The 24,390-nt window shown below is 39.1% G+C and overlaps 1 protein-coding gene across 1 annotated transcript in view; it reads left to right on the top strand.

The window, feature by feature from the left end:
* The window catches only part of MND1 (meiotic nuclear divisions 1), a 37,384-nt gene extending 19,568 nt beyond the window's left edge, over positions 1 to 17,816 (top strand). Inside the window, exons 6-8 of the mRNA XM_066184992.1 lie at positions 434 to 548; positions 15,882 to 15,926; positions 17,574 to 17,816. Coding sequence (XP_066041089.1) covers positions 434 to 548; positions 15,882 to 15,926; positions 17,574 to 17,680 — 267 coding nt within the window. The 3' untranslated portion in view covers positions 17,681 to 17,816. The remainder of the gene's footprint in view (positions 1 to 433; positions 549 to 15,881; positions 15,927 to 17,573) is intronic.
* The last annotated feature ends 6,574 nt before the right edge of the window (positions 17,817 to 24,390 follow it).

The following is a 24,390-nucleotide window of genomic DNA, read 5'->3' as shown; positions in this document are numbered from 1 at the left end:
GAGACAAATAAATTCAGAGGATGTTCACACACAGCATCTCAATTTGTGGAAGGGTGTGATGGTAGATTTTTCTGTAATGCCATCTTTAATTACAAGACTAGCACTCCTAAATACTGCTTAACCTTTAAGCCACATAATTAAGAGTTCTCTTTGGAGTTTGTTAGGCCCTGGTTCAAAGGCTGTAGAAAATTGTTCTTTTGTTGAGCCATTTTGGCCTTAATTTTTTTTCCTTCCAGTTGGTATTGAGTATAGTTTAGTGTCATTGACAATTCTATGTAATAAAATAAAATGCTCAAGTGGTTCATAGACAGAAAGCAGTAGTGAAAGCAGCTTTTAAATTTATATGTTTTTATATAAAAGTCATGCCCTTGTCTTCTGTGTGATTTAATGTTTGGGGTTTTTTTGTATTTCCCAACATCCTTTGAATCCTCAGGCGGAACGTGCAGCTCTGCTGAAGGAACTTGCTGCCCTTCGGCAGAGAAAAGAGCAGCTAAAGACAGAAATAGACAAATACAGGGAGTGTGACCCAGACGTGATTGAAGAGATGCGTAAGTTGGGTATTGTATAAAGTGATCGTTTGCCTGAAAAGGTCTGCATGTCTTTAGCTTAAAATCTGGTACTCAGAGGCTATAGCTCCTTTTCTTTCTAAAGCTGAGCAATACAAAACAGGTACACTGACCATTTCTTTTCATGTTCGGTTCTATTATATATGAGGAGCTTTATTGATATTTACTCTGCCACCACCTGAGCAGTTAAAAAACAATCCTATAATTAAAAGTACTCTGATGCTTTAGAATTAACATCAGGATCATCCTTTTCAGAACCGTACTAGTTCTGTAACTTGTGCTGTACCCTAGAATGTATGTAGGAAGAGGAGTCCCTAGCTCCTTCAGTTCCATGCTGTTAAGACAGGTATCTTTCTACTTACTTTGTCCTGCCTATAACAAACATAAGCATTTCATTAGAGACACTTAATTTTCACTTACACAAAAGTAGGTTTTCACACTCTTGACTGACTGTACTGTCTCTGACTTGCTGGGTTTTGGTTGGAGTTTCTAACTCTAATGGAATATAAGGAATGATGACTGACTTTAATACAGAATTTGGCACTGAAATGCACTTAATATTCTCATCCTTAGCATGAAAAATGAAAAGCATGCATGAAATTTTATTGAATTTTCTCTACTGAAGCTTTCATGTTTTATTTATTAGGCTTTTACATTGCTACCCAAGCAGCACTGCATATTCAGGTTGCTGTAATGCCAAAATGCTGTTACAGAGTGATGAGAAACAGGCCTAGAACTTTTTCTGAATAGAGATGTGGCTGAATTTTCTCCTTCCTTATTTTACTTACAAAGTCCACAGCTTTAGAGCTGTTCTGAGAGAGCCAGGAACATAAACAGAGTTGGCAGCACTCACCAAATTTGGACAGATACTATTTATTTTGAGGGGCTGTGACATTTTTTGTCAGCTGTGTTATCTTCCCCAAGGATGTAATGGTATGCCAGGGAATAAGCAAACTTGAGACCTGAGGTTAGTTACTGTGCTGTAAATCCCTCGCTGCCTGCTCTCCTGAGGAGAAGACACATTCCAGCTGATTCCAGCTGTAAAAATGAATGAGGTTAGGCAGCAACAGCAGAGGGATGTGTAGTGTCAGGTATTTAACTGCTGAGGTACCCTTACAGTCAGCATTGCACAAAATGCTTTGAGAGCCTCTCTTTTGAAACAGCCACGGTGAGCACGTTCCTAAGTACGGCACGAGGAAGCAAATCACAGCTGCAATGCTAGGGCAAGCTGCATTAGCTGGCAAGAGACTAGTATCCTGGAAAGAAAGAGAGAAAGGGGAGAAAATGTAATACTTAATTGCTTCAGTCATGCCCTTGTCTTTTGTCTGTATGTTGTGGGTTTGGATTTTTTTAACCAAGTGTGTGAAAGCTCCATGTGAATTTCTGTAATGGAGGGATAAGCATTTACAAGGGACTTGTGAGGTTAGCACTGTTGAGCTACCTGTAGGCTTCCCAGGGGAATATCCAGTAGTGTTTCAAAATTAATTTATCCTTGAACTTAATTTTAAAAGTTTCTGCTTCATTATATGTTTTGTCAGGCATTGCTGCACTGGCAGTGTGCATTGTTGCTGGCGGTGGATGAGTGAATAAATGGTGGTGTCAGTTTTGGGGAGTAAATGTCCTTGTCAAAGCTGAATGGACAAGCTTTATGGAAGAGACAGAATGGAAAAAAAAAAAAAGATTAAGGGGCATTTCTTTTGGTTCCAGAGTGCAAAAAAATGCAAAGGCAAAAGCTAGAAGGCAATAAAGAATCTCAGGCAATGGAATGCATTCAGCTAGACATAAAAGTTACTGCTGCTGTTAAACAGAAAAAAACCTTTATAATAAAAGTTACTCATTCACAGATTTTCAAACTGCACGTGGGTGATACGATTTTCTACTTCTGTGCAATTTAGATAACATGACCCTTGGGATTATTTTCAGTTAAATCACCTGAGCAGATTCCTAACTATCTTATTTTTGAGTCAGAGATGGCTGTTATGTTATGTAATTGCACTCTTTTTAACAGTTGAATTGTTCAGTAGAATATATTTTGTAATGGACAGTTGTCACTTTCTTCCTTTGGGTTTTCCCTTTTCCTCCTTAGTGACTTCAGCCTGTAAGGAAATCTTCCTGATGCTCAGTATAAAATTTCATCCTGTTAACTTCTCATCCCATATCGCAGAGAGCTGTCTTGATTCTTCTTGCATTATTTCAGGGTTATATCAAATTGTCCTCTGTTTGCAGTAGCCTTCAAATTTGGTGAGTGCTTTGCTGTGTCTTTTCAGTTGTCCTCTCCCTCAGTGGGGTTTTGCAGAAACAAACCAATTGCACAGCAGCAAGCCTTGATAAAACGTGCACATGCACACACACACACATATATACCATTTTCAGGGTCAAAACAAAAGTTTGAATGATTCATAGCAAATATGTGAAGACTCAGCTAAAAACTGAACATCTGTCTTTGCTTCCTGAATCTCATGGTGGGAAAGTCAAGCTTTGACCATGTAACTAAATATATTATAATGCATATTCACAAGGGGGCAAATGGGAAAACTAATAACTCTGGTTTTAGCTGACTTCACTGTTTGTCCTTTTAGTGTCACTGACAAATGTTTTGCTCTATGACTTGGCTTAGTTTCCTTGGCTTTTGTGTTAAAAGTACATTGCAGTATAAATTTTAATGCCTTCTCAAATTTACAGCATTTGAACAGAGAATTTGTGTGTAACAAGTAACTAGACTAAATAGCAGAAGCAACAAGATTTTGGGACTGACCACTAGAGGAAGCTACGTAATAGTCTGGTCTTGTGGATAAATTCAGATAATTCCATTTTACAGGAATGGTATTGTAAAAATATATCTAGAACAGCAAAATATGACCTCTGCAGTTCAGAGGCTTGTCTTTGACCCTTGGCAGTGTTGTTTAAGACACCTTCTGTGAGTTAGGATTGATTAATAAACTATTTCTCAAAGGCAGTAAAACTGACCAGCGTCATTTGAAGTAAAAATAAGCCAAACAAATAGTGGGATTTTATACTTTTCTATTAAACTTGTGATCCTGGTTCAGATGGTGCAGGACAGGTTCATTGTTTCTCACCTTTGAGGCGTGTCTATGTAGGCTGGAATATATTCTCATGGAAGAGCAGCCATTGTAGAGAGATTTGTCTCTTACGTGAGATAGCATGTATGTATGCAGAGTGGGAGATGTGATGCTGCTAGAGTCTCTAAAGGTTATGGTAGATGACATTGCACAGAGAATGCAAGCTTTACAATAGTTCATAATTTATGCAGATTTTCACAAATTCAACAGAAAAAGCTCCACCGAATATCAAAATTAACCTGCTGCATATGTTTAATTCTTTCTGCCCACCAGAGAGAGGTGTTAGGGAGCTAATAAAAATTTTCTCATAATTAAATTTGTAGAAAAGTTTATCTGGCGGCATAACTGTATAAACAGTTGGGACTTTACTCTGAGTTGCTGGTCAGCTTGTAATTGGAAACAGCTAAACACTTTCAGTGCTCACTGTAAAATAAACATTTCTAGAATTTCAAACTTCTTGTTCTTTCACTGCAATAAGAGGAATGTTGGTTTATGCTTTATTAAAACGTTGGGCCTTTGCTTTTTTTCACAACAGCCATGCTTTGTTAATGTGTGTCTTTGGATAGGGCAGCTCTCTCATAAATAGTTAGATACTGCAGTGACTTTTGTGTGGTATGATTGCTAATATTTATGGGACCTGGGATCTTGCCTGTCAGCATTCCTTTTTTTTTTTTTTTTAGCATGTTTTTAGAATGTCTGGTTACTGATAACTTTTATGTCTTAGGCTTTTACCTTTAAAACAGTGATCTGAACATGTCTAGGCAAACTGTTTTCTCAAAAATTAGCAAACTACCAGTTTCAACACATGTAGCAATTTTGGTGTCAACCTTTTTACTTTAGCTCTGTTTGTTTATATCCTGTAACAAGAGAGGCAAGTGACTCAAATGGACGTGATTTCAAACTACAAATACCCACATAGTTATTCTTTTGTCTCTCTGAATGTGTGATCTCAGAGACATCACTGCCTATCCAGTTCAGAACTGGATTATTTTCTAAAACTAATACTTAGATGGTTCTGTACAAACAAATTTTGGTAAAACATCCAGACCTTACTGAATACCATGAAAATGTCATGTAATATGTACTTGAAAACGTCGGGGTTTGTTTTTTTTTTTTTCATTTAGGTCCTTCAAAAGTATCTAATTCTCATGTTTCTAAACAATGAAAATTTCAGCTTGACAGACTGTTGTGAGGAATTGTCAGGGTATACAGACATTATGAGAAAATAGTTCTTTATTGTTCAGTTTTTTCATTCATCTTAATATCTGAAGGGTGAATGCTGAAAAGTTAATGTTGATTTAGCTACTGGATTTTTTTGGAGTGCATCGTTTGGGGTTTTTTTGGGGGGGTGGTTTTTTTGTTGATACACGTAGCTATTCTCCTATGTTCAAATCAATTTGAAAATGTGTTGCATATGGAGATGTGCTTGATGTTACAAAAACTTTAGTACCAAGTGTTAGATTCTTTGGGGGATTCTTACTAATGCTGGGAATAGTTCCTTTCCCAGAAGAGAAATAGTAGTGAAGAGATGAAGTGAAGATTGGACTACCCTGGCTAATAGAGAGACTTTAATATTAGTTGCATCAGTTTTACTCAAAATGCATCAGAATGCCAACAATTTATCAAAGGGTTTAATGGGTTGTTGTTCAAAGATGGATTGTTGTTCAGAAATTGTACCAGAAAGGTGCTTTAAACTAAAAAACCTTGTCAGCATTATCAGCTAATGAACTATTAAGTATCTATTTTTAAAAATCTAATGTTTCCACTTGGAAAAGTGAAAGTCTACAAATAATTTTAAGCCTGCTCCAGGTGCCACCAAGATCAATAGCGTTCAGGTGCAGCCTATAGAGAAAATGGTTTTTTTAATCACCTTTAGTAGCATTATGTTCAATATGCAATTAGGACAATGTTTCCTAGCTACTGACCACGGAATACGCACCTGGCATCTGGGAGATAAGCTGAGCTTTTTACAGTTTATGCCGCAATGCCGTTAACAAAGGTCTGCATTTGGAAATGAGTCATTCGGCTGATGTTAGACTTGTATCTTCACTCACATGTATGCTAGTCTTAGTGAGTTAAACTAAGCTTTCTTTGGAGTGAATCAGACACTTGCTTAAAAGTACATAGAAAAAGAATAGTTTAAAAAGCAAGAACTCCTTTTTTTTAGTTAGTCTCATCTTACAGAGTATTGTATATTTAATATATGCCTCTCCAGAAGATCTGGATGACCGATACGACAGGAAATAGACAATATATGCTCCTGTATGTAACTTGCAGGCTATCTGCTACTAATCAAAACAAAACTACACAGCTCACACACCCACACCTTTTTTCATCCATCGTGGAGTACCGGAATATATATAGATGTGCACCAGTAATGAGAGGAGACGTTTACTCTACTGGTTCTCAAATAATCGCATCAAACTAAGAATTTTGTTTTGTTTCCCCTGTCAATATACTGTTCTTGGAATGGCTTGTCATTCATTTGGAAGGTTGGCAAATTAAATTACCTGTCCAAAAACTACATTAAAAGATAAATTAAACCTATGAAAACTAAACATAACTTAGTTTCTCCGAAGAATGAGAAATAGTAAATGTACTTGTATGTAAACATAGTTTCCTACAGTAATGTTAGATTGTAGCTGTTAAGTGAAATTGAGAAAAGGAACAGGGTACTTGATGAAAGGAGTTACAAATGTGTACTTGGATTACTGATCCAAACTCATTTGGTAATCATAGGAAACTGGATGGAATTGCCAGTTTAAGCAGAGTATCTGCTCCTTCCTCTCCAGCCTTTCTATTTTTTTGTTTTCAATCTTGAAAATCAAAGGAGGCTTATTTGCATTTCAGCTATTGAAAAGGCTGTTTCTTTGACAAAAGAAATACTTGCTAAGCAGAATCTGGCTGTGATTACCAGAGGCTGTAATGTAGTGGTTTAAGGACCTTCCCTGAGAAAAGCAAGTTGAAGAGTTCTCACCTTGGCCCTTCATTCCAGTGCTGAAGTTGAGCAGTGATAAAAGCAAGTTGTCAGCTCAAGTTAGGAACTGATGGTGTAGATGCTTGTGTCTTGTGATGGACTCTCCTGAGGTCTTTGAAATCTCTCTTTCCATCCAGAAAATCTGATGAAGTCTTTCACTGCCTTCTTCACAAGACTTTCATACATGGTCATTTGTCATGTACCTCATAGAATTGTCTGTCGTGTGGTAGTGTCCCTGAAGAGCAACCAGGGATCTTCTGACCAACTAAGAACAGGTGACAGGTTTTCATAAGGGTGTTTTCATGAACTCTGCAATGAATTGAATTGTTAGAAAAGGGATTTAAAAAAACCTGAATGAGGCAGCAACAGGACTACGTAAATGGGTGAGCAGCTTTTCGCACTTGGAAAGAAAGGAAAATATAACGGCCATGAAGAGTAATGATTGGAGGGCCACCAGGACAAACTGGGCCACTTAAGTGTCTGTACATACGCACCTCAGGCACAAAGCTTGAAGTGAAATGTGGGGCTTTTGGCTGAAGCTGCAGCTTTCAGCAAAAGGCCGTTACTCTCTGCGTTTCAGAGAATTTCTTTGTCTCTGTGTTTGGTCTTCAGATAAGAGGTTACTCTGCAAAGAAAATTTGTCCTAAATGCTTAGACTCATGCATACTTGTGTTTTTATACTTCAGATGCATTTTAGCCAGACTGTTCGTAGGGAGTGTCAACTTAAGCCAACTTGCTTTAAAATGGAACTGCCTTTTAGCTAGTTAAGCAAAAAGCTGTGTTTTGTCAGTGGGGCTTTTCTTAGGCACTCAGAAAGGAGGCAGTTGGAGGACCAAATCTTTATATAATATATGTAACAAACACCTTGCTTAAATGAATTTGCTACTCTTTCAGGTTATTTTTTCTTGAAATCAATACATGTTTTTGTTCTTTTTCTTTATTTTCTTTCTTAATTGTTTATATTGGAATGACAGAAAAAAATTTAAGAGGCTCATAAGTGGAGTATGTGGGAACAGCTTTATTATCTGAACCAGTAAATCCTTATGGCAAAAGCTGTTGAGCTGCTTAGGAATGGTAGACACTTGATACAATTTGTGATGTGGAAATAGCTACTTATGGCTACATTTATTACACTTTTTGATTTAGGAGTGAATTGGTAGCAGTCCATTTGACCATGTCTTAAAGCTCTGATGTAAGCATCAAATGGAACTAATCTATAGATCCATATATATATGAAACAAAAAGGCTTTTGTGGAGTAAGCATTTTGCTTCTGTCTTGCAGTGTTAGACCTGCTAGGTTAGTTGTGTATGGTAGCGCTCATTCAGACTGCATTTGAAGGAATGCACTGGTCTGTATCTTTTCATGACTTTCACATGCAAAATTAGGTCAGGAAAGGTATTATAGATTTTCATTCATTGTCTTTAGTGCTAACATGCAGGACTGTCAAATTGAAGTTTTCCCTGGCCTTGCTTGAAAGAAAATAAATTTTTTTATTCTTTTATATTTATTATTGCTAATCTTTTATGTTAAGGTATATCCCATAGTTTATGGGATGATATGTTACGTGTTCAGTATGGGTTTATCTGGATTATGACTGTATATTCCTAATATAGATAACTTGTTCTGTGCTATTAAACTGAAGTTTTTGCAGGGCAGGTGGTATAAATGCAAGACTAATGTTGGCACATTTTGACCATATTTCCAATGGTTTTTCTTCCCTTCTCACTTTAACGTATGAGCTAGTTTCACTGAAGAGATATCAGAGAAGAATTTAGAACAAAACCCAATTTGGAAACACCTAGAAGAACACAGATGTTTTCTCTCTGCCACTGGAAGATATCTTTGTAGATTGGGGGAAGTTTATCTTTGGTGTTTTGACTGAGTTTTGCATGATACTGTTTTAAGGAAAGTAGGGAAATACAATCCTGATGGAGGAACAGCAGTAGTATGAATCTCAAACTACTTCATAATTTGTGAGCAATTCAGTATCAGAAAGGGAGGTGGAATTGATGAAGCTCTGTAATACGGTCTGTCATGGATGTGCATCTGCTCAGTGTTTATATTAATGAGCTGGATAATACAGTGGAAGGTTTTTTTGTTATATTTGCAGATGATGACACTAGGAGAGACTGCATGGACAGAGGACAAAGTGCGATTTCAAAATGATCGTAACCAATTGCAAAGATAGTCTAATGAACACTGGATAGTATTCAGTCGTGGCAAGTGCAAGGGTGTTACTTGTATTCAAGGATATTGTGGTACCCAAATGATCTGAGGCAGTTGGTTAAGTGGGGAGGATTTGAAAAAATATGTCAGTTACAGTAGTTTACAGGATGAATGTAAGAATTTTTGTTGTGCCAAGAAAAACCCCCATACTAAGATACAAAAGCAGTAGTATAACCCACAGTGAGATATATGAAATAATCTTTCTGCTCAAGGCAGAAAGTGTGGCACTAAAGGCTTTAGCATGGCTTCAGATGTAACAGTGTCAGTTTGAATGTCCTGCCTGGATATATCTAATTTATTTCAGAGCATTTGTATATTCATGTAACTAAGTGCTCAGAGTAGAGCAAAAGGGCATTGAGCAATCACATTCTAAGAGACAAAAAACCTTCACAAAAATAGGGCTCAAAAGAAGGTGGTTCCTGGTGGATTTTGCATATCTATATCCCCTCAAGAAAAGAGAAGGAATAGCCTGTTAGTCAGGTTCATAGAGAAGATGGCAAAAAGTAATAGCCTTAAGCTGTAGGGCCAGAAAATTGGAAACCTTAAAAACGGGCAACAAATACCTCAGAAATGGCATCGGTAGAGTTGAACGTGCCTTGAGTTGTGGTTACAGAGACCAGAGAACCTCTTGCGATGCCTCTTCTCTGCAACACGTGAGGTGACAGCACATTGCAATCCACAGCTGGCCAAAAACCGTGGTGCCCTGCGATAGGCCTCCTTATGAGATACATTTCAGCAGCTGTCTCAGAAGAGAGCAAGTTCCTTTAGTTGTGCTGAAGGTGTGGAGTTTATTAGTGAATGGAATGGGGAAGGAGGAGTTGTCCAGTGCAAGAAAAACAGAGTGGTATTAGGGAGCCTTGAATCAAGTCGGTGTGCTTGTTTCTGTTTTGCAAGCTCTTTGCTTCCCTCTGCTCTTTGGATGAAAATTGATGTATTTTAGTTATGCAGCTAAGATTTCAGCATGGGTTTTCAAGTACAGCAGTGGAAAGGTAAATGGTCTTTTTCTGTAGTGACACGAATATAGTAAACTTATGTGCAAGAGCATGTCTTGCATAGAGGAGTTTTTTGGTAGCAATTCTGACAAATTCTGTTGGACATTTTTCAAGGAGACCCTGTGTACATACTGATGAAATTTGACAGTGTGACCTTTTCGTATGGGACAAGAGGGAGTTTTTTGCTGATGAGACTTGACACTTTTTTCAAACACTCTGACAGAGATCACAGACCCTTTAAAAGCATATTCTCAGCAATATGAATCAGCTTCTTAGTAGGTTTACTGTGCATTGCCATGCCTTACCAGGTAGACAAGACTGGCACTGTGGTATCTACTTGCTCAGGTTCATTTTCAAGTAATTATACACAGGTGTTGCAGCAGAAATGCTGATTTAATTGATTCATATATCAATATTCTTGACTGTTTGTCTATCACAAAGAGCTATTGTGTTTTGTGCTTCTCAAAATAGTTGTAGTTCAGTAGGTAGCATTCATAATTGTCAGTGCTTTTTCTTGTAGTGCTGAAACTTTATTCAGAGTCTAAAATAAGTCATAAAAAGTTGTGTTGAGTTTGTGATGTGATGCTATTTAAATGAAAAATCATATTTACACATTGACTTGAATTTAGTCATTAATTCTGAAGCATTGTGACCTGTTGATTAATATCATGAGGAAAAGTGTTGTGTGGGATACTGGAGTATGGGGGAAGAGTGATATGTTATTCTGGATTCAAAGGAGTTGACAGAATTCTGATGTGCTATCACTTTTCTTCACGGCAGCTCTTTATTCTTTTATAAGAGGAAACACCTCTTTGGGAAGCATGGGGGAGGATAAAGCTTTCCAGTAGCGTGGAGGTATCTGCCTAATACGGGGTTACAAAACATTCTTGTAAAGCTCTTCTTGCCACATTGCGATTCAGCCTGTTGACAGTGTTGTAGATTACTTATTCTCAAGGATACTCAAATATGGAACTTAAGAAGCCATTTCATCATGTCATTGCCATAAATAGTCTCCAATGGCAAGCCACAGGCTCTTGATCATAGTCTGTGGTGTCAGTTTGAGAGTGGACATGTGCGTAGGAATTACTAGGCAATAACCTTTTGTACTTTCTGTGGATGACAGGTGTATAATTTCTATGCTCACCTTCTACCCTGGCCTTCAGAGATGGGATCTTTATTTGCATGAGATGTTTTCATTACTGGGAAAAATTTTGGAAACTGCATCACAGGATATTATAGTGATGCTGCCCCAGGAGAAGTAGGAAAACATATCTGCCACTGTGATGATGGCAAGGTAATGTTTCTGGAAAGTAAGCGCAACCTATGCGCAGGACAATGGTTGAGTCTCTGTAGAAGGCAGTAGATAATCATGGGAGGTTCAAGTTCCCATACAGTTTCTATGGTAGTTGCCATTTTTCATCTTTGAATTCAGTCTAAGTGAATGCATATTTATTACAGGAATTCAAATCCACTTAATGCACTTAATTTACCCTGACCAATTTCTCGAGAGAGATTGGAAATCTTTGGGCTAATAATCCTCCCTGGGCCCTGAGAACAGCTGCAGCTGTTCCCTGCATTTTATGCAGAGGAGTTGTGATCCATGCTGTGAAATTACTCCCTTGCCCACATGCTGAAGACTGCAGTTGTATTTTGCATGTATCTGCTAACACCCTACAGGCTGATGGGTGACTCTCTCCTTGGTAAGGCGCTAATTCCCTCTGCAGTCATATGCCTTTTAAGTGAGGAAGTCCATACCTTTTTTTTCTGACATTAGTTGCGGTAGGTCAAAACTGGCACTGAAGTGTGTAAGCTTTATAAATACAAATAACTTTTGTTATTCTAGGGAAGTAGAGGTTCCTGGAAGTCCTTAAAGTCATCCAGAAAATGCCAGAGTAGGATGTAGGAGATCAAAGAAAGCTACAGCTCTTCGTTAATTTCTACCAGCTGAGGTGGTTGTGAGCTGGTTCTGACCATTGATTTGCTGTTGTTTTGTTTCTTCTACTATAGCTACTGGAACTATAATATGTTGCCTTTACAGTCTTAAATTTGAGTACTGTTCCATGATTGTATCCTTAGTGTTCTCTTAATGATGTGTGAGACCTAAAAAGGATTTTATGAAGAACCTAAAGTAAATTTAGAAAATGTTTGTGAGGAGATGGTGGTGGTTGTTGCTATCACCATTGTTTTTTGCCCTCTGGAAATATTTGAGACTTCTACAGCTTTTGGCCATGCAAATAGGACTTTTAATTCCAACTATCTCCCCCTTCCAGTGAAAAAAGTGAGAGAATGTGGGGGAAGAAGGAAAGAGGAGGCTGTAGTTTTGCTGTATGCTGAGAATGACTAGGGGCTTCCTGAGTCAGATTGGAAACAGTGTGGCCTTACAACGATTTGAGTCACTACATAATGCCTGCTGAGATTTGTTAGAAACACTGCTGTGCTGATGTTCTGCGCTGCTGGCCTTGACTCCTGACCAAGTGCTGTCCATGTGCTTTAGAAGCTTCTTAGTGCACCTCTGACAGCTGTCCACATGCCCTTTTGTCACCCTGGTCTCCTGGCCTGCTCCAAAATACCTGCAGGTCACTGGTAGAATGCCACTTACTTGCATTGAAAGGCGTGATTCCAACCCACCCTCATTTTCATTTTAGACATTTGTTGCAGCTGGACCTTCCTTTCCATACCTTTGCTTTCCTCTGTGGCGGTGGAGAGGATTGTCCCTGTAATAAGGACAATCAGATGCTTGGGATAATGGATCGGCTCCCAGAATCTGGGCTTTTTGAGTTCCCTGCACTTCTCTAGAGATATTTAGCGTTGAGGGGGAAAAAAAAAAAACTTTCCTGAGGACAGGTCAGAATAACTGTCCTGTAGCCTTTCACTGTTTCAGGCATATTTCCAGCTGTGTTTTGCTGACATAACAGACCAGCACTTTAAGTCTTGCTGCTCCTGGGCCTTGCACTGCTGTACATACAGTGGTTGCTTTTGTTCAGTTTTGGAGACAAAAATGCAAGCTCCCATTTTCTTTCTTTAGAAAATGCCAAATGTGCCATATATTAGTCAGCAGAGGTATGTGCCTCAACCAAATATATTACTTGTATCCTGCAGACCTGGGAGTGGAAAAGTCTATTGATGCACTGTCACACAAATAGGTGAAATAAATATGTACTGTCCAGAACAAATGGATTGTTTTGCAGCTTTTAGACAGCAATTACATATATTGTCAGCCTGTTTGCAGATGTATAGATCCAGACTGTAACTACAGCCTTATGATAATGAGAACATCTGGAAGCATCTGGAAAATGTTGCCTCTTCTATTGCTCACCTCTAACTGCATATTTGGCCTTTCACGGTCTTGTGCAGATTCAGTACTGAAGCAGTATTTAGTAGCTGCCAAAACCCAAGTTCAGTTAGAGCTCTGGTGATCAGGAGGATCAGAAGGACTCCAGCCAAATTTAGGACTCCATGGTTGTGATGGTTTTTGCAATTAGCCAGTTGCTCTTAGTGCTGTGTTTGAGTTTCTCCGTTTTACAGCTTCACACAGTTGGTGTTCTGATTCTGCTTTGGAGTGTGTATCTTTGAGTTCCTATGCTATTGCTGTGTTTAGATCTTGAGCTTTCCTTTTCAGTGCAGTCTAAAAACCAAGCTGGCTGTGTGATCCCCTGGAGCTAGAGAGTAGACAGTCAGAAGTAGCATGACTTCGAGTTAGTTACACCCATACATAACGTAGGTGTGTCTGGGGGGTGTCTGCTTTACTACTCCTGCTTTCCTTCATCCTCCATGCATGTATACATACAGGTGATGCAAGCAGTGAAAGTCCCAACAAGCAACTATAAAAGAGTTCCAGAAAGCAGTGAAGGTGCAGATTTCTTAATTTCTGTCCTTTCTTGTGATGGAGTTGGAGGTCTCCGGAAGATGCTAGCAATGATGCAGATGTGGCTGGTGTCTTCAGGAGATGCAGGTCCATAACTATCAAAGCCTGTCCCGTGTTCCTCTTCCAGGCATGGTATTGGTTACAGCAGACTCATAAGATCATGCAGTGGAATCATAGGCATGACTTAAGACTGATCCCAAGGGACTTAAATCTTGCCTTCAGATAGCTAAATGTTCACCTGTAGTCATGAGACACTGGGGATTATATGTCTGTCTGTCTGTCTATCTATCTATCTATCTATCTATCTATCTATCTATCTATCTATCTCTGTTATAACGGGATTTCCCCATTATAGCTTCCTGCTCTCACTACCATGTTTTCATTTCTAGCCACAACTTGGTTTTAGGCAGTGACTGCCATTCTAACTTGTTGTCCAGCCTACGTCTGTTGTCACCTCAGCCTTTTCTTTGACAGAGGTGTGAAATCACATTTTCTGACCACACGATCACACGTATGTGTTTTGACACACATGAGCAGTGTTTGCTGGATGTCAGTGCACTATGCTGCCACTTTGTTGAGCTGGTCAGCTGCTTCCAGCAAAGCTGAGCTTTCTGCTGAGACTTTGCAGAGGAATAGGTTGGCTCCCCCACCACCAGGATGCTGTCACCTCACAGCTCTGGTTCCATGGAATTTAATGCCATCCCACTTTTCCTCACTTCATTTCAAACTTCATTACTTGGAGTCAAATACAGCTGTCAAGTTTTATGGTAGAACTTTAGAAAAATGCTGAGGGAAGTGTCGTAGATCACATATTTAAAGTCTTGATGAGTGGAAGCTCTTACTCTGCAGACTTGCTTTAAATAGGGTTAACTTAGGTACTGTTCCAAATGCCATTAGCTGCAAGTAAGTTGTCAGTGCTGTCAGTTGTGGAACTGAACAAGTGGGGATGCCAGCAAGCACTCAGCAAAGGAAATAGGAGATATCTCTGTCAGGTGAGGAACAACTTGAATTTCTGATGATGCAAGCAAGCAAAAATGCCATTTTCTCTCCCACTTGGCTTTTTTCTCATCTTTTTTGCTTTTCTTCATGCTGTGCTCAAATCTTCTAATTGTAGGCCATTTTTAGAAACTATATTGGTTTTGAAATAGTACATTACTCTACTGAAAACATTTTTTATATCAGTTACAGAAGTATTAAGTTTGGAATAATGAGCACTTCCCTTCCTGTGTGCTAGTAGATGATTTTTCAACATAATTTAATTTTGCTTAAAGTGTAACGTGTATGGCAATGGATAACTCATCACGTATTCACATCTCAGTACCCTGGAGACAAGTTTCATGCTGACCATTCAAATGAGTATTATCTTGCAAGTGCTAACAAGACTGACTGGGAATAAGTAAATTTACGTGTAGGCGTGAGAACCAGAATGATTCTGATAAATTCCCATGTTACAACCTGACCTGCTTGATTCAATTCAGTTCTTACTTTAATGGGAGCAAGGTGATCTAAGAGGAATTCTACTTGATTGTTTTGTCTCATGGAAACTATACAAAACCTGTTTGTAGTGATGGTAATTTACTATATGTGTTTAGTTCTGGAATGGTATTAAGGGACATAAGCCAAGTTTAATAGCCAGAAACATTATTTTGTCTTGATTTCATTGAGGGGGTTCTCAAAGCCTGGGAGACATTCCAGAGCTATATGGTAAACTTTTGGATTGACGTGATAGACTGCTGCTCTGTCATTTTCCTTATCTACATAGTCATGCATACCCATGTGATCGTTTACTTATGTATAGAGAGGATTATGAAATATTTTCCATCTCTGTTGCCTCTGGTATCTTTAGGCCATGTATCCAATTCCAGTCTTGGTGAAGAAAATTAGGCCCCTAGGCAAGCCAAACTGGGGTTATTTTATTTTAAAATGCACTTTAAAAACTTATAGTTCTTCATATGGTATCTTTTATGTTCTTTGCTCCTTTTTTTCTTTAACCTAGCTTTGTGCTTGCTGGAAAGTGTAAAAGAAGTGTTTGGAAGCAGTAGAATAACTTCCTTAAATGGTGTGGGTCCATAAAAAGGACATAAGTAAAAATTCAGTCTCTGTGCCTTGAAACTTTGTGATGATTTTACTGTGATGTATGCTTTTACTGTTGTTGGTGTTTTTCTCTGTTTCAGGCCAAACAAACCAAGTGGCCAAGGAGGCAGCCAACAGATGGACTGGTGTGTATTGCAGTGACACAGCTTTACACTAGAGCAGTTTCAGTAAAAGACCTACTCAGTGTTAAGAACTTTAAGTTTTTGTAAGACTTGACGTTGGATAGTCCTCACTTATGAAAACATAGGGAAATTTATTTTACTTGTAGAACTATTATGATTCAACAAAAAGAATACATCTTCTCAGTTTAGTTACTGAGTGTACTTCATATGCCGTAACAGATTTGTCCTTCTGGTGCTGTCTTGTACACTGTGTTAAATCCTGCAACTTGTTTCCTGGGATGAGTTAAAATATCTTAAGATCAGGAAAGCAATAGAGACTGGAAATGGTGATGCCTAGGTATTCAGAAAGTTTAATTTTATTATGAATCTTCATTTCTTTTTAAAGAGTAGAATGTTTTGGGGAATCTTACTGCTGCTACCATGTGATGGTTGCTGATACAAAGTTGGTATTTCTCAAACTAATTGATCAGTTTTGACAGGTAAAATGATGCATAGTTTTAAGGAATGTTACTTGATGACACAGTAAACTTCATATGGAAGTTTAACTCAATTTTCTGTTCTTGCTTAGCTTTGCTGTATTCTTTCCTATTTTGCAAAGCTAGCAATTTATATGTCCTTATGGTTTTAAAATTATTTAAAATATTGTTTATAATCTTCTGTCTAGAATAGATCTCCTACTGATGGACTGATTCCTATCATTGGTTGTGCCAACTGCAGCAGGATATCATTGTCATAGTCTTTGGACTATTATTTTATATCTGGGTTGTTTACTGCATATGAGGAAATAAAATTATGTATTTAAAAATAACTTCTGGGAGTTGTCAGGGCTTTCTGCTGTTGGTGACAGGCTATTCTCAAGGTCTCGAGTGAGGTAAAGGAATTGTGCCTCAGCCTGTAGAAAGTACTTTGCTATTTAATTAGACAATTTCGTTATATGCTGCAGCATGTTTTTCTTCTGAAGAGAGTTTTTAAACCAAATGTGTGGTGGCTAAAGAAAAGAAAAATATCGCTAAGCTGTGCAGAGACAGGGAACACTTCCTCTTAAGGAATGCTGCAATTTATGGGTGTTAAAAATGACATAATGAGTTTCAGTAAACGCTGCAGTGAAAAATTAGGTTGAACTGAACAAAATGTATATGTTAATGTGATGCTAAAAGAGAAGTGCTGACTAAAAGCTTCTTGAATGTCTTTTTTTAACTTTAAAAAAATACACAGTGTTTGAACAAACACACAGGACTAGAAAGGACCTTACATTTAATTCAAATCCAATTTTTGTAGCTGTAGACAGACTCATAGTAGGTGTCTAGTTGAAGAAGGACCTATAAAATACTTACTATGCATATTCACACTTACCTCATCACTATAACAGGCTTACAGTGTAATTGTAGCTTTCAGTCTCCTTGTAAAAGAGGAGCAAGAAAAGATAAAGATAGCATATTTTTATTCAGTGCTAAGTAAATTATTTCCTCTTTTTTTTGAGGTTATTAACAAAAGCCTTGTGTTTTCTGCTCTAAATCTACTTAGTAAAGATATTCCCCACTATGTACCTTTTTCACACAGGTGAAGTATTGGAAGTATTTTTTTGTAGCTGAGACTATAATTCATACTTTCCTAAGTACTCAAAATGAATGTTTTTCATTCTGTTTACAGATAATATCTTTTCAATAAAGTCCTGGGCCAAGCGTAAATTTGGATTTGAAGAGAGCAGAATAGATAAAGGTTTTGGAATCCCGGAAGATTTGGATTACATTGATTAGTTTTCAGTTGATGGCTGACCCAGTTGTACATAGTTTGTTATACATTCATAGCTGCCATTAAAATGTGAATCCTCTCCAAACAGGTGACCACTCTTTACTTGCTGGTTTGTTAAAGTTAATAAAATACAAAAAAATATTTGTTGCAGTTTTTTTTTTCTTGTACTCTGTAGATAGTAAATCTCTTGGTTTCTTCTGTGAGGCAGACTTAAAATGGACAGAGGTTATAGGGAATAATTATTACAGAACCTTGAGACTAGATTTAACTCTTCCTTTGCTTAACTGGGAGTAGTAAGTACTGAGAGCTGGAAGCTCCAGGGATTTATTTTTAAACATGCTGAAGGCTTTGAAGTGGGAATAACAGAGAACAATATGGATGAATTTTTCCCTCATCTCACCAATGAAATAGAAAAGAGGCATAATCCATTAATGGAAAACAGACTGTAAGGAGGTGAGTAGAAAGGCTGAGGTTTGGTTTCAGGTAATTTTTTTTTTTGTGTTGCTAGAACTGCTTGTAAGTTTAGTGACAAAATTATATTTGTTGTTGGAAAATACTAGTTCAACAGAGCTGAATCTGTTCCAGAAAATATATTGGATTTGATGCTGAGAAAGCTGATCTGGTGAAGAGTGAATCTGCACAGAAGAAGGAGCAAAGAGCACCCGTCCTTTCACACCACTGTGCACCAAGATTTAGGATGTTTATCTGGGACGTGAGAGACTGAATTCAATTTACTGTTAAAAACTGAGCATTTTTGGGTTTATGCACATTTTTCAGTTTCAGGTTAAAAGCGCCAGCCAAAATAATGACAGATTACGAGCACCTCATTTTTGTTTGGTGAAATTTCTGAAGCACCTCACTTTCTTTCAACTTCTGGTTTCTAGTTCTGATCAGTGCATGGCTACAGCAAGAGGTGGATAGTGGAGACTGGTGTTCACCTTCCACAGCTGTGGATTGCAAGATGGCATTTCTGCTGTACAGCTCTGGAGGACTTAAGCTTTACTTTTAGGAGGCAGGTGGGCCTGCTGCAAGCTACCACTGAAAAGTGTCTGTCTGCCTCTTATGTAACATCTGATGAGAGAGCATTGCTGAAAAGGTGGCATTTAGCTGGAGATATGCCCAGAAATCTGTCTCCTGTGGCCTTCCAATTAAAAAGTTTCCTAGCAGTTCAGTGCCTGTTAAAATCCAAGGATTTCAATTATGCCCCTGGCTATTGTCATCTCATGTCTACAAAGGCAGCAAAGTTACCAGAAGATAGCAGGTGGGAGATTTTCCTCTCATAGGGATAGCATAGCAAGCTATCCGTTGCCTGAGGAAAATGTATGGGATGCCTGGCCCATTGGAAAATGTCATGCTTAAAATTGCAATGGAGATGATTCCTTTTATGTGTTTGGAAGGACTTGATTCCTAATATGTCCAATATTGAACATTGAGTACAGCTGCTGACTCGTAAAGGTGTAAGGGAAGTAGGTGGTGCTGAGCTGAGTGCGGTGTTGGAGTGCTCCTTACCAGACCTGGCTTTTGCCCCAGGAAGGGGGTGGCGTGCAGCAAAGCTCTCTGCTGGTGCCAAACCAAACTACTGATGCACCTGAAGGTTGGGTGGTTGGAGTGCTCTTGGATTTTGTGGTGTGAAACAGTAAAGAGGCAAGCTCTTTGTGTCCTTTGTAGGAGATCACGCTCAAGTGAGGGTTTTTTTGGTTTTGCTAAACATTTGGATTTTTCTGTGACTATTCTGTACCACCTAACAGATGTGAGAATCTCCTTGGCACATCTGCGTTCAAGAGCACATAACTGCCATACAGTAGAGATGATGAGGATGATGACAACTCAAAAGGTGTATGAAGGAATGTTGAGCACATCAACTTACTGATGTTTTTTGCCTGTTAGAGTCACTTTCATGTGGCTGACCTTCTACTTGTCAAGGATCCTCAGGTAATTTATGGTCTGTAGCATGTAGCAGCTTGTGCACCAAGACTTCCTCTGGTACCTTTGGGGATGAGGGTTTCTTACTGACTTTACTGCTTTGGCTACTTTCCAAATTCAAGAGGGAAATGAAGATGACCAGCTATGTAAGTTTAGCTGCAATATTGTGGCTTCCTGTCTGTAGGGTAAAAGCATTGTGGGCTGTAATAAAACTTTCAGATGTAATAAATACCATCTAAATAACTGTTCTTGAAGTAGATTTGTCCAGAGATGCTACAGTCAGCCAGAATGAGCTGGCTTTAAAAATGTCAAACACCGCCATTATGCTTTGGACACAAAACTTAAATCGTTCAATTGCAGGGAATTTTTAACAGTGTAGTTTTCTCTAGAATTTTGGGTTTGTTTTACTGATACAGAACAGACATAGAATACCATTGTAGTTTATTTTCTCTTCTGTCTCCTGGTGTTGGTTAGCAAATCTGGAGAGAGAATATGTCTGCTTCTGTAAGGACACAATTTTAGAACAGTCAGAACAGAAATTTCTCAGCTAAAGAGAATGGAAGAGGTAATGTGTTATCAGAAACGGATTCTTACTCCTCTGTTAAAATACAAATATTTTCTGCTACATTTTTGTGATTCTGGATTTTTAGCATAGGTGAATTTCAACAGGAAAAGCAAAGCCAGATCCTTTCTAAGAGAAAAAGAGACAACTTGTGTATCTTGTATATTCCAAGATACTTCGAGCCGGCTGCATCTGCTCACTTTTGGAAGCTTTTCTCAAAAAGATCTGCAGCAGACTGCTAAATCCCACAATATGAAACCTTGTAGGATTGTGTGGTTTGAAATGTGTGTTTATTTCAGGTTTTAGGAAAAGCTGGGACTTTTGTCTTCTGCTGAGTTAAAAATCAGTAACAGTTAAAATTATTTTCTTTCTGAGAATTTTTTTTAATATTAGCCTATAGCAAAAACGAAAACACTCAGGCTGGTTTTTTGGCCTAATTTGTATTTTCAGAGTTTCCTTAAGATAGAATCTTAAATATATCTGAAGAATCTACCAAGAAAATAACGGACTTTAGGTGCTTCTATTGTTATTCTTGTGGTTATGTCACAGCTATTTTCTGTATGTCTTCCTCTTTTCTCTTTCTTGCTTGTGCCCTATAGGTTTTTTTGCCCATGTAAGGTAAATGTTTTTAACTGTTATAGCTAAGTCAGAAGGTCGGGCCTTTACTACACTTCAGGTTTATAATTAAAGCGGTTACTAGTGCAGTGGGTGAAAATCAAAGCTGTTTTTAGCAGAGTCTGTAGCTCTGAACAGTAGCAGGAACAGTATCAGGTCCAGCTTTTCAAAATCTCATGAGGAGTTTATCTTTACAGTACTAGGCTGAGATGATGGATAGGCCTGCTTTTTGGGACTGATGTTGATTGGCCATTGTGAAGCAATATAGATGCTGGAGAAAATATTTATGTCTACCTGATCTACTAGCAAACCTTACTTATTTAAAGAAAGTTGCTGATTATATTTGCTCTGAAACATCCCGTTCTTCCTTATCTTTTAACTTGCCATCCATCTGCATGCTCTGTACAACACCAGGCATCAACTCTAGGACTCCCTTTATGGTACTTGCAGAGTGTTAAATGTTAACAGTCACAAAAGTTTAGGCTTTGACACAAGTCAGGTGCTAAGCCTTTCATTAATGCATCATGTAAAATGTCAATGCTGTTTGGGGGTGTTTTAAACGGGAAAATCCAGGCTCTGACGCAAATGGCACAGTGATGCTGCAATCACATGACAGAGGTGGAACCGAAACTTCTGGGGAGAATGAGGGGAAAAGAAACCCAGTTTGTTTTTGGTCGTGACTAAGAACTTCAATGCAAGAGCTTCTTAGAGGGTCCTTCTGTCACTCAGGCATATCTCCACCAGTCAAGTGATCTGGTTGGTGCTTATTTTCACCTTTGTCTTGGTTTGGGAAGACAGGTATCTGCCAGGTAAAATTACAATCAGAGGCTCTTTGGCAAAAATTTGGGAAATAGGAATAGCAGTTCTTCACTAGTATGTAATACAAAGCAAACAAACACAAAAAACTCCCCCCCCACCAAACAACTACAGCATTAATGACAAACGACAACAGTACCAAGAACCTTGAGGGCTTTGTTTCACAAAACCCAGGGCAGTTTGGTTTCGGTGTCCCTGCAGGATCCTCGGAGCACCAAGCTGAAACAGTGGAAAAGTCCCGGGCTGGCAGCTGGGACGGCAGGGTGTCCCGGCAGGCAGGGGCAGGATGTCCCGGCAGCGCAGGGGGTGCAGGGTCACGCTGTAGCAAGACGAGCAGCGCCGAAGAAGCCGATGGCGCGGCAGGGCCTGGAGCAGCTCTCCGCGGGTGGCCGGGAAAACTCCGGATTCAGGCCGAACCGGTGATAGTAGATTTCCCAGGACTGGATCCCTTTGGCCACAGTGAAACTCCTCCAGCCAGCAACAGCCGTTCTCCGCTCGGCGTGCTTTGCGGCGGCGGAGATCCTCGAGGAGCGGCAGACACGCGTCTCCCCGAACGCCGGAAAAAAAAAGCATGCCGCTGCCTCAAGCTTTGTCTTTTACCTGCGTTATCTCTCCTTTCCACCTTTGTCCACCTCTTTGTTTCGGTTAAGTACTCTCAAGTATCCAACACTTGGTCTCCTTGGTAACTTGTGGGGAAAAAATTCTTTAGAGAAAGAAGGAACAAACCTAACCCCCAACAACCCTGTTTCTTTTAGAGGTGAGGTTTATATGATCATATTTTTCTGTCATTTATCTTTGCCTATTCCCTCCCACTGTTCTTAAATTGCCCAGTGATTTCAGCTAAGTTTACTCGTAGGGGCCCTGGTACAAGCTCACAATTTATCTGTTGTGTTTGGCTGCCTGCCTGATGAATATAGGCTTTCCCTTTCCCACCTACCACTTTAGGGACCTGAGGAGGGCTAGAGCATGCTGGGGGTGGGAGGAGGAAGGAAAGATGTCAAAGATGGTGATGGAATATTATGTGAGGGTCTGGCAGCATTGCTGGGGCTGAGATGGGATGGTGTGTGCATCCTTTCAGCGGGAAGAAACAGGTGACTTGAGCAAGTGAAGTGCTCAACTAATCCTCGGTGTCACACATGACTGGGTTCTTCCATGATGGCAGCAGTTAACTGCCATCCAGACACAGTTCCTGTGTAAATATTCTTGTGCATGAGGAGTCTGCCTTCACAGTAAGGATAGCCTTCCTCTTCAGCTTCTTTATCTCCTTGTCCCATTTGCGTTTTCCACCCCTCCACGGTCATTTCCCTTTTAGATCTGTTTGTAGCAACTACGTAGGCTGAACAAGCGATGCAGTGCAATCTGTACAGATGGTTGTCTGTGTTACTCCTCCTCCTGCTGACACTGCTGTCAGCACACACACCTTCCAGTGCACAGGCATACGGGAAGGGAAGCGTCTCTCTCTGTGTCAGACTTGCCTCTTTAAACTGTATGCACAGAAGGTTGCATGTCAAGAAGACCAAGGAGCAAAAAGATCTGTGAACATCACCACAAGCACCACTGAACCTCTCAGTGTCACTTCAGACTCTTATAATGCCTCACAAATGAATGAACAGTTTTTATGCTAGGTGGTGGTTGTACCTAACCTAGTTTGAAAAATTTTCCTTACAAAAAAACAGTTTCTGCTGAAGTTTTTATAAAGAACAGTTTTTAAGCAAAACCTGCTGGGCAATTGTTTGTTTCTAGTATTCGATGAAAAACCAAGTTATTCTGAGAAACTATGAGCCTTTCCAAATGAAAAACTTAATTTTAAAATATACTCCATCTTTTTTGTTTCAAAAACCCCTTACTGATCTGGCAACCCAGTGCTAAAGTAAATCCTGTAACCTGTCCAAGGGGCACCTTGTTTTAAGTGAGATGATGAACTTCAGCTGTGCTGCTGCTGAAGTTCACAAGGAAAAGCTGTTTAAAATTATGACTTCTAGAGAAAGCCAGTGGTGGAAGAAGTTGTATTTGAATTGAAAAGGACCTGAGTTATCATCTGCATACTGAAGCTGTGTCTTACAGGGCTCCCCCTCTTTCCCTGGACACTTTTGATCATGTCACCTTCCTTCAGGTTGCACCTCACTGGTATTCTGGAGATTGGATTTTTATGCTGAGATGCAAAAAAATTTTTTTTTCTCATTTTTGCAGTCTACAGTCGGAAAAACAATCATGTTTTCTCTCTTTCTCCTCCTGCTAAGAAAAAAAGAAGGGTAAAAAAGTCAATCACATGCTTTCCTGTATTATCATTATTAGTCATGCAAAATAATGCCTCTGGCTGATCCTAGTATTCTGGAGGATTTTTCAAGGAAGATAAAAGTCGAATTTTCATACTTTGTTTTCAGTTTCTCAGAAAAATTAATTATCTATTGAATCAGATTTATTTTCCTTGTTACGCTGTACTTGGTCAAAGACATACTCCCAGTGGCAGAAATGCTTTTTGATTAATTTTTTTTTGCATGGACATCAATTAATCATCCTAATAAACTGTATTCTTCTGTGGCCTTTTTTTTTTCTCCTGAAATATATCCTAGGCAATATGTTCTTCCCTACATTTTTAAAAGTCAGTCAGCTTCTGAGATCAGTGATTAAAAACATCAAGGCTCTGCAGCAGACCTGTTTGTTATTCTTGTGGCCATTGATGCTGTACCTGTCTGAAAAGGATATGTAAAAAATAACACTGAAGAAAGTTATACCAAGTGTTCCAGAAGACCAATCTCTGTATCATCTGGTGAAAGGCAGGAAGCCTGGACAAGGTGT

Source organism: Chamaea fasciata, unplaced genomic scaffold (assembly GCF_029207755.1).
Source record: "Chamaea fasciata isolate MVZ Bird 193981 ecotype frontalis unplaced genomic scaffold, bChaFas1.0.hap1 SCAF_6, whole genome shotgun sequence".
NCBI classification, from domain to species: domain Eukaryota; kingdom Metazoa; phylum Chordata; class Aves; order Passeriformes; family Sylviidae; genus Chamaea; species Chamaea fasciata.
The sequence above is the reverse complement of the archived record's forward strand: the minus strand, read 5'-3'. Positions and strand labels throughout refer to the sequence as shown.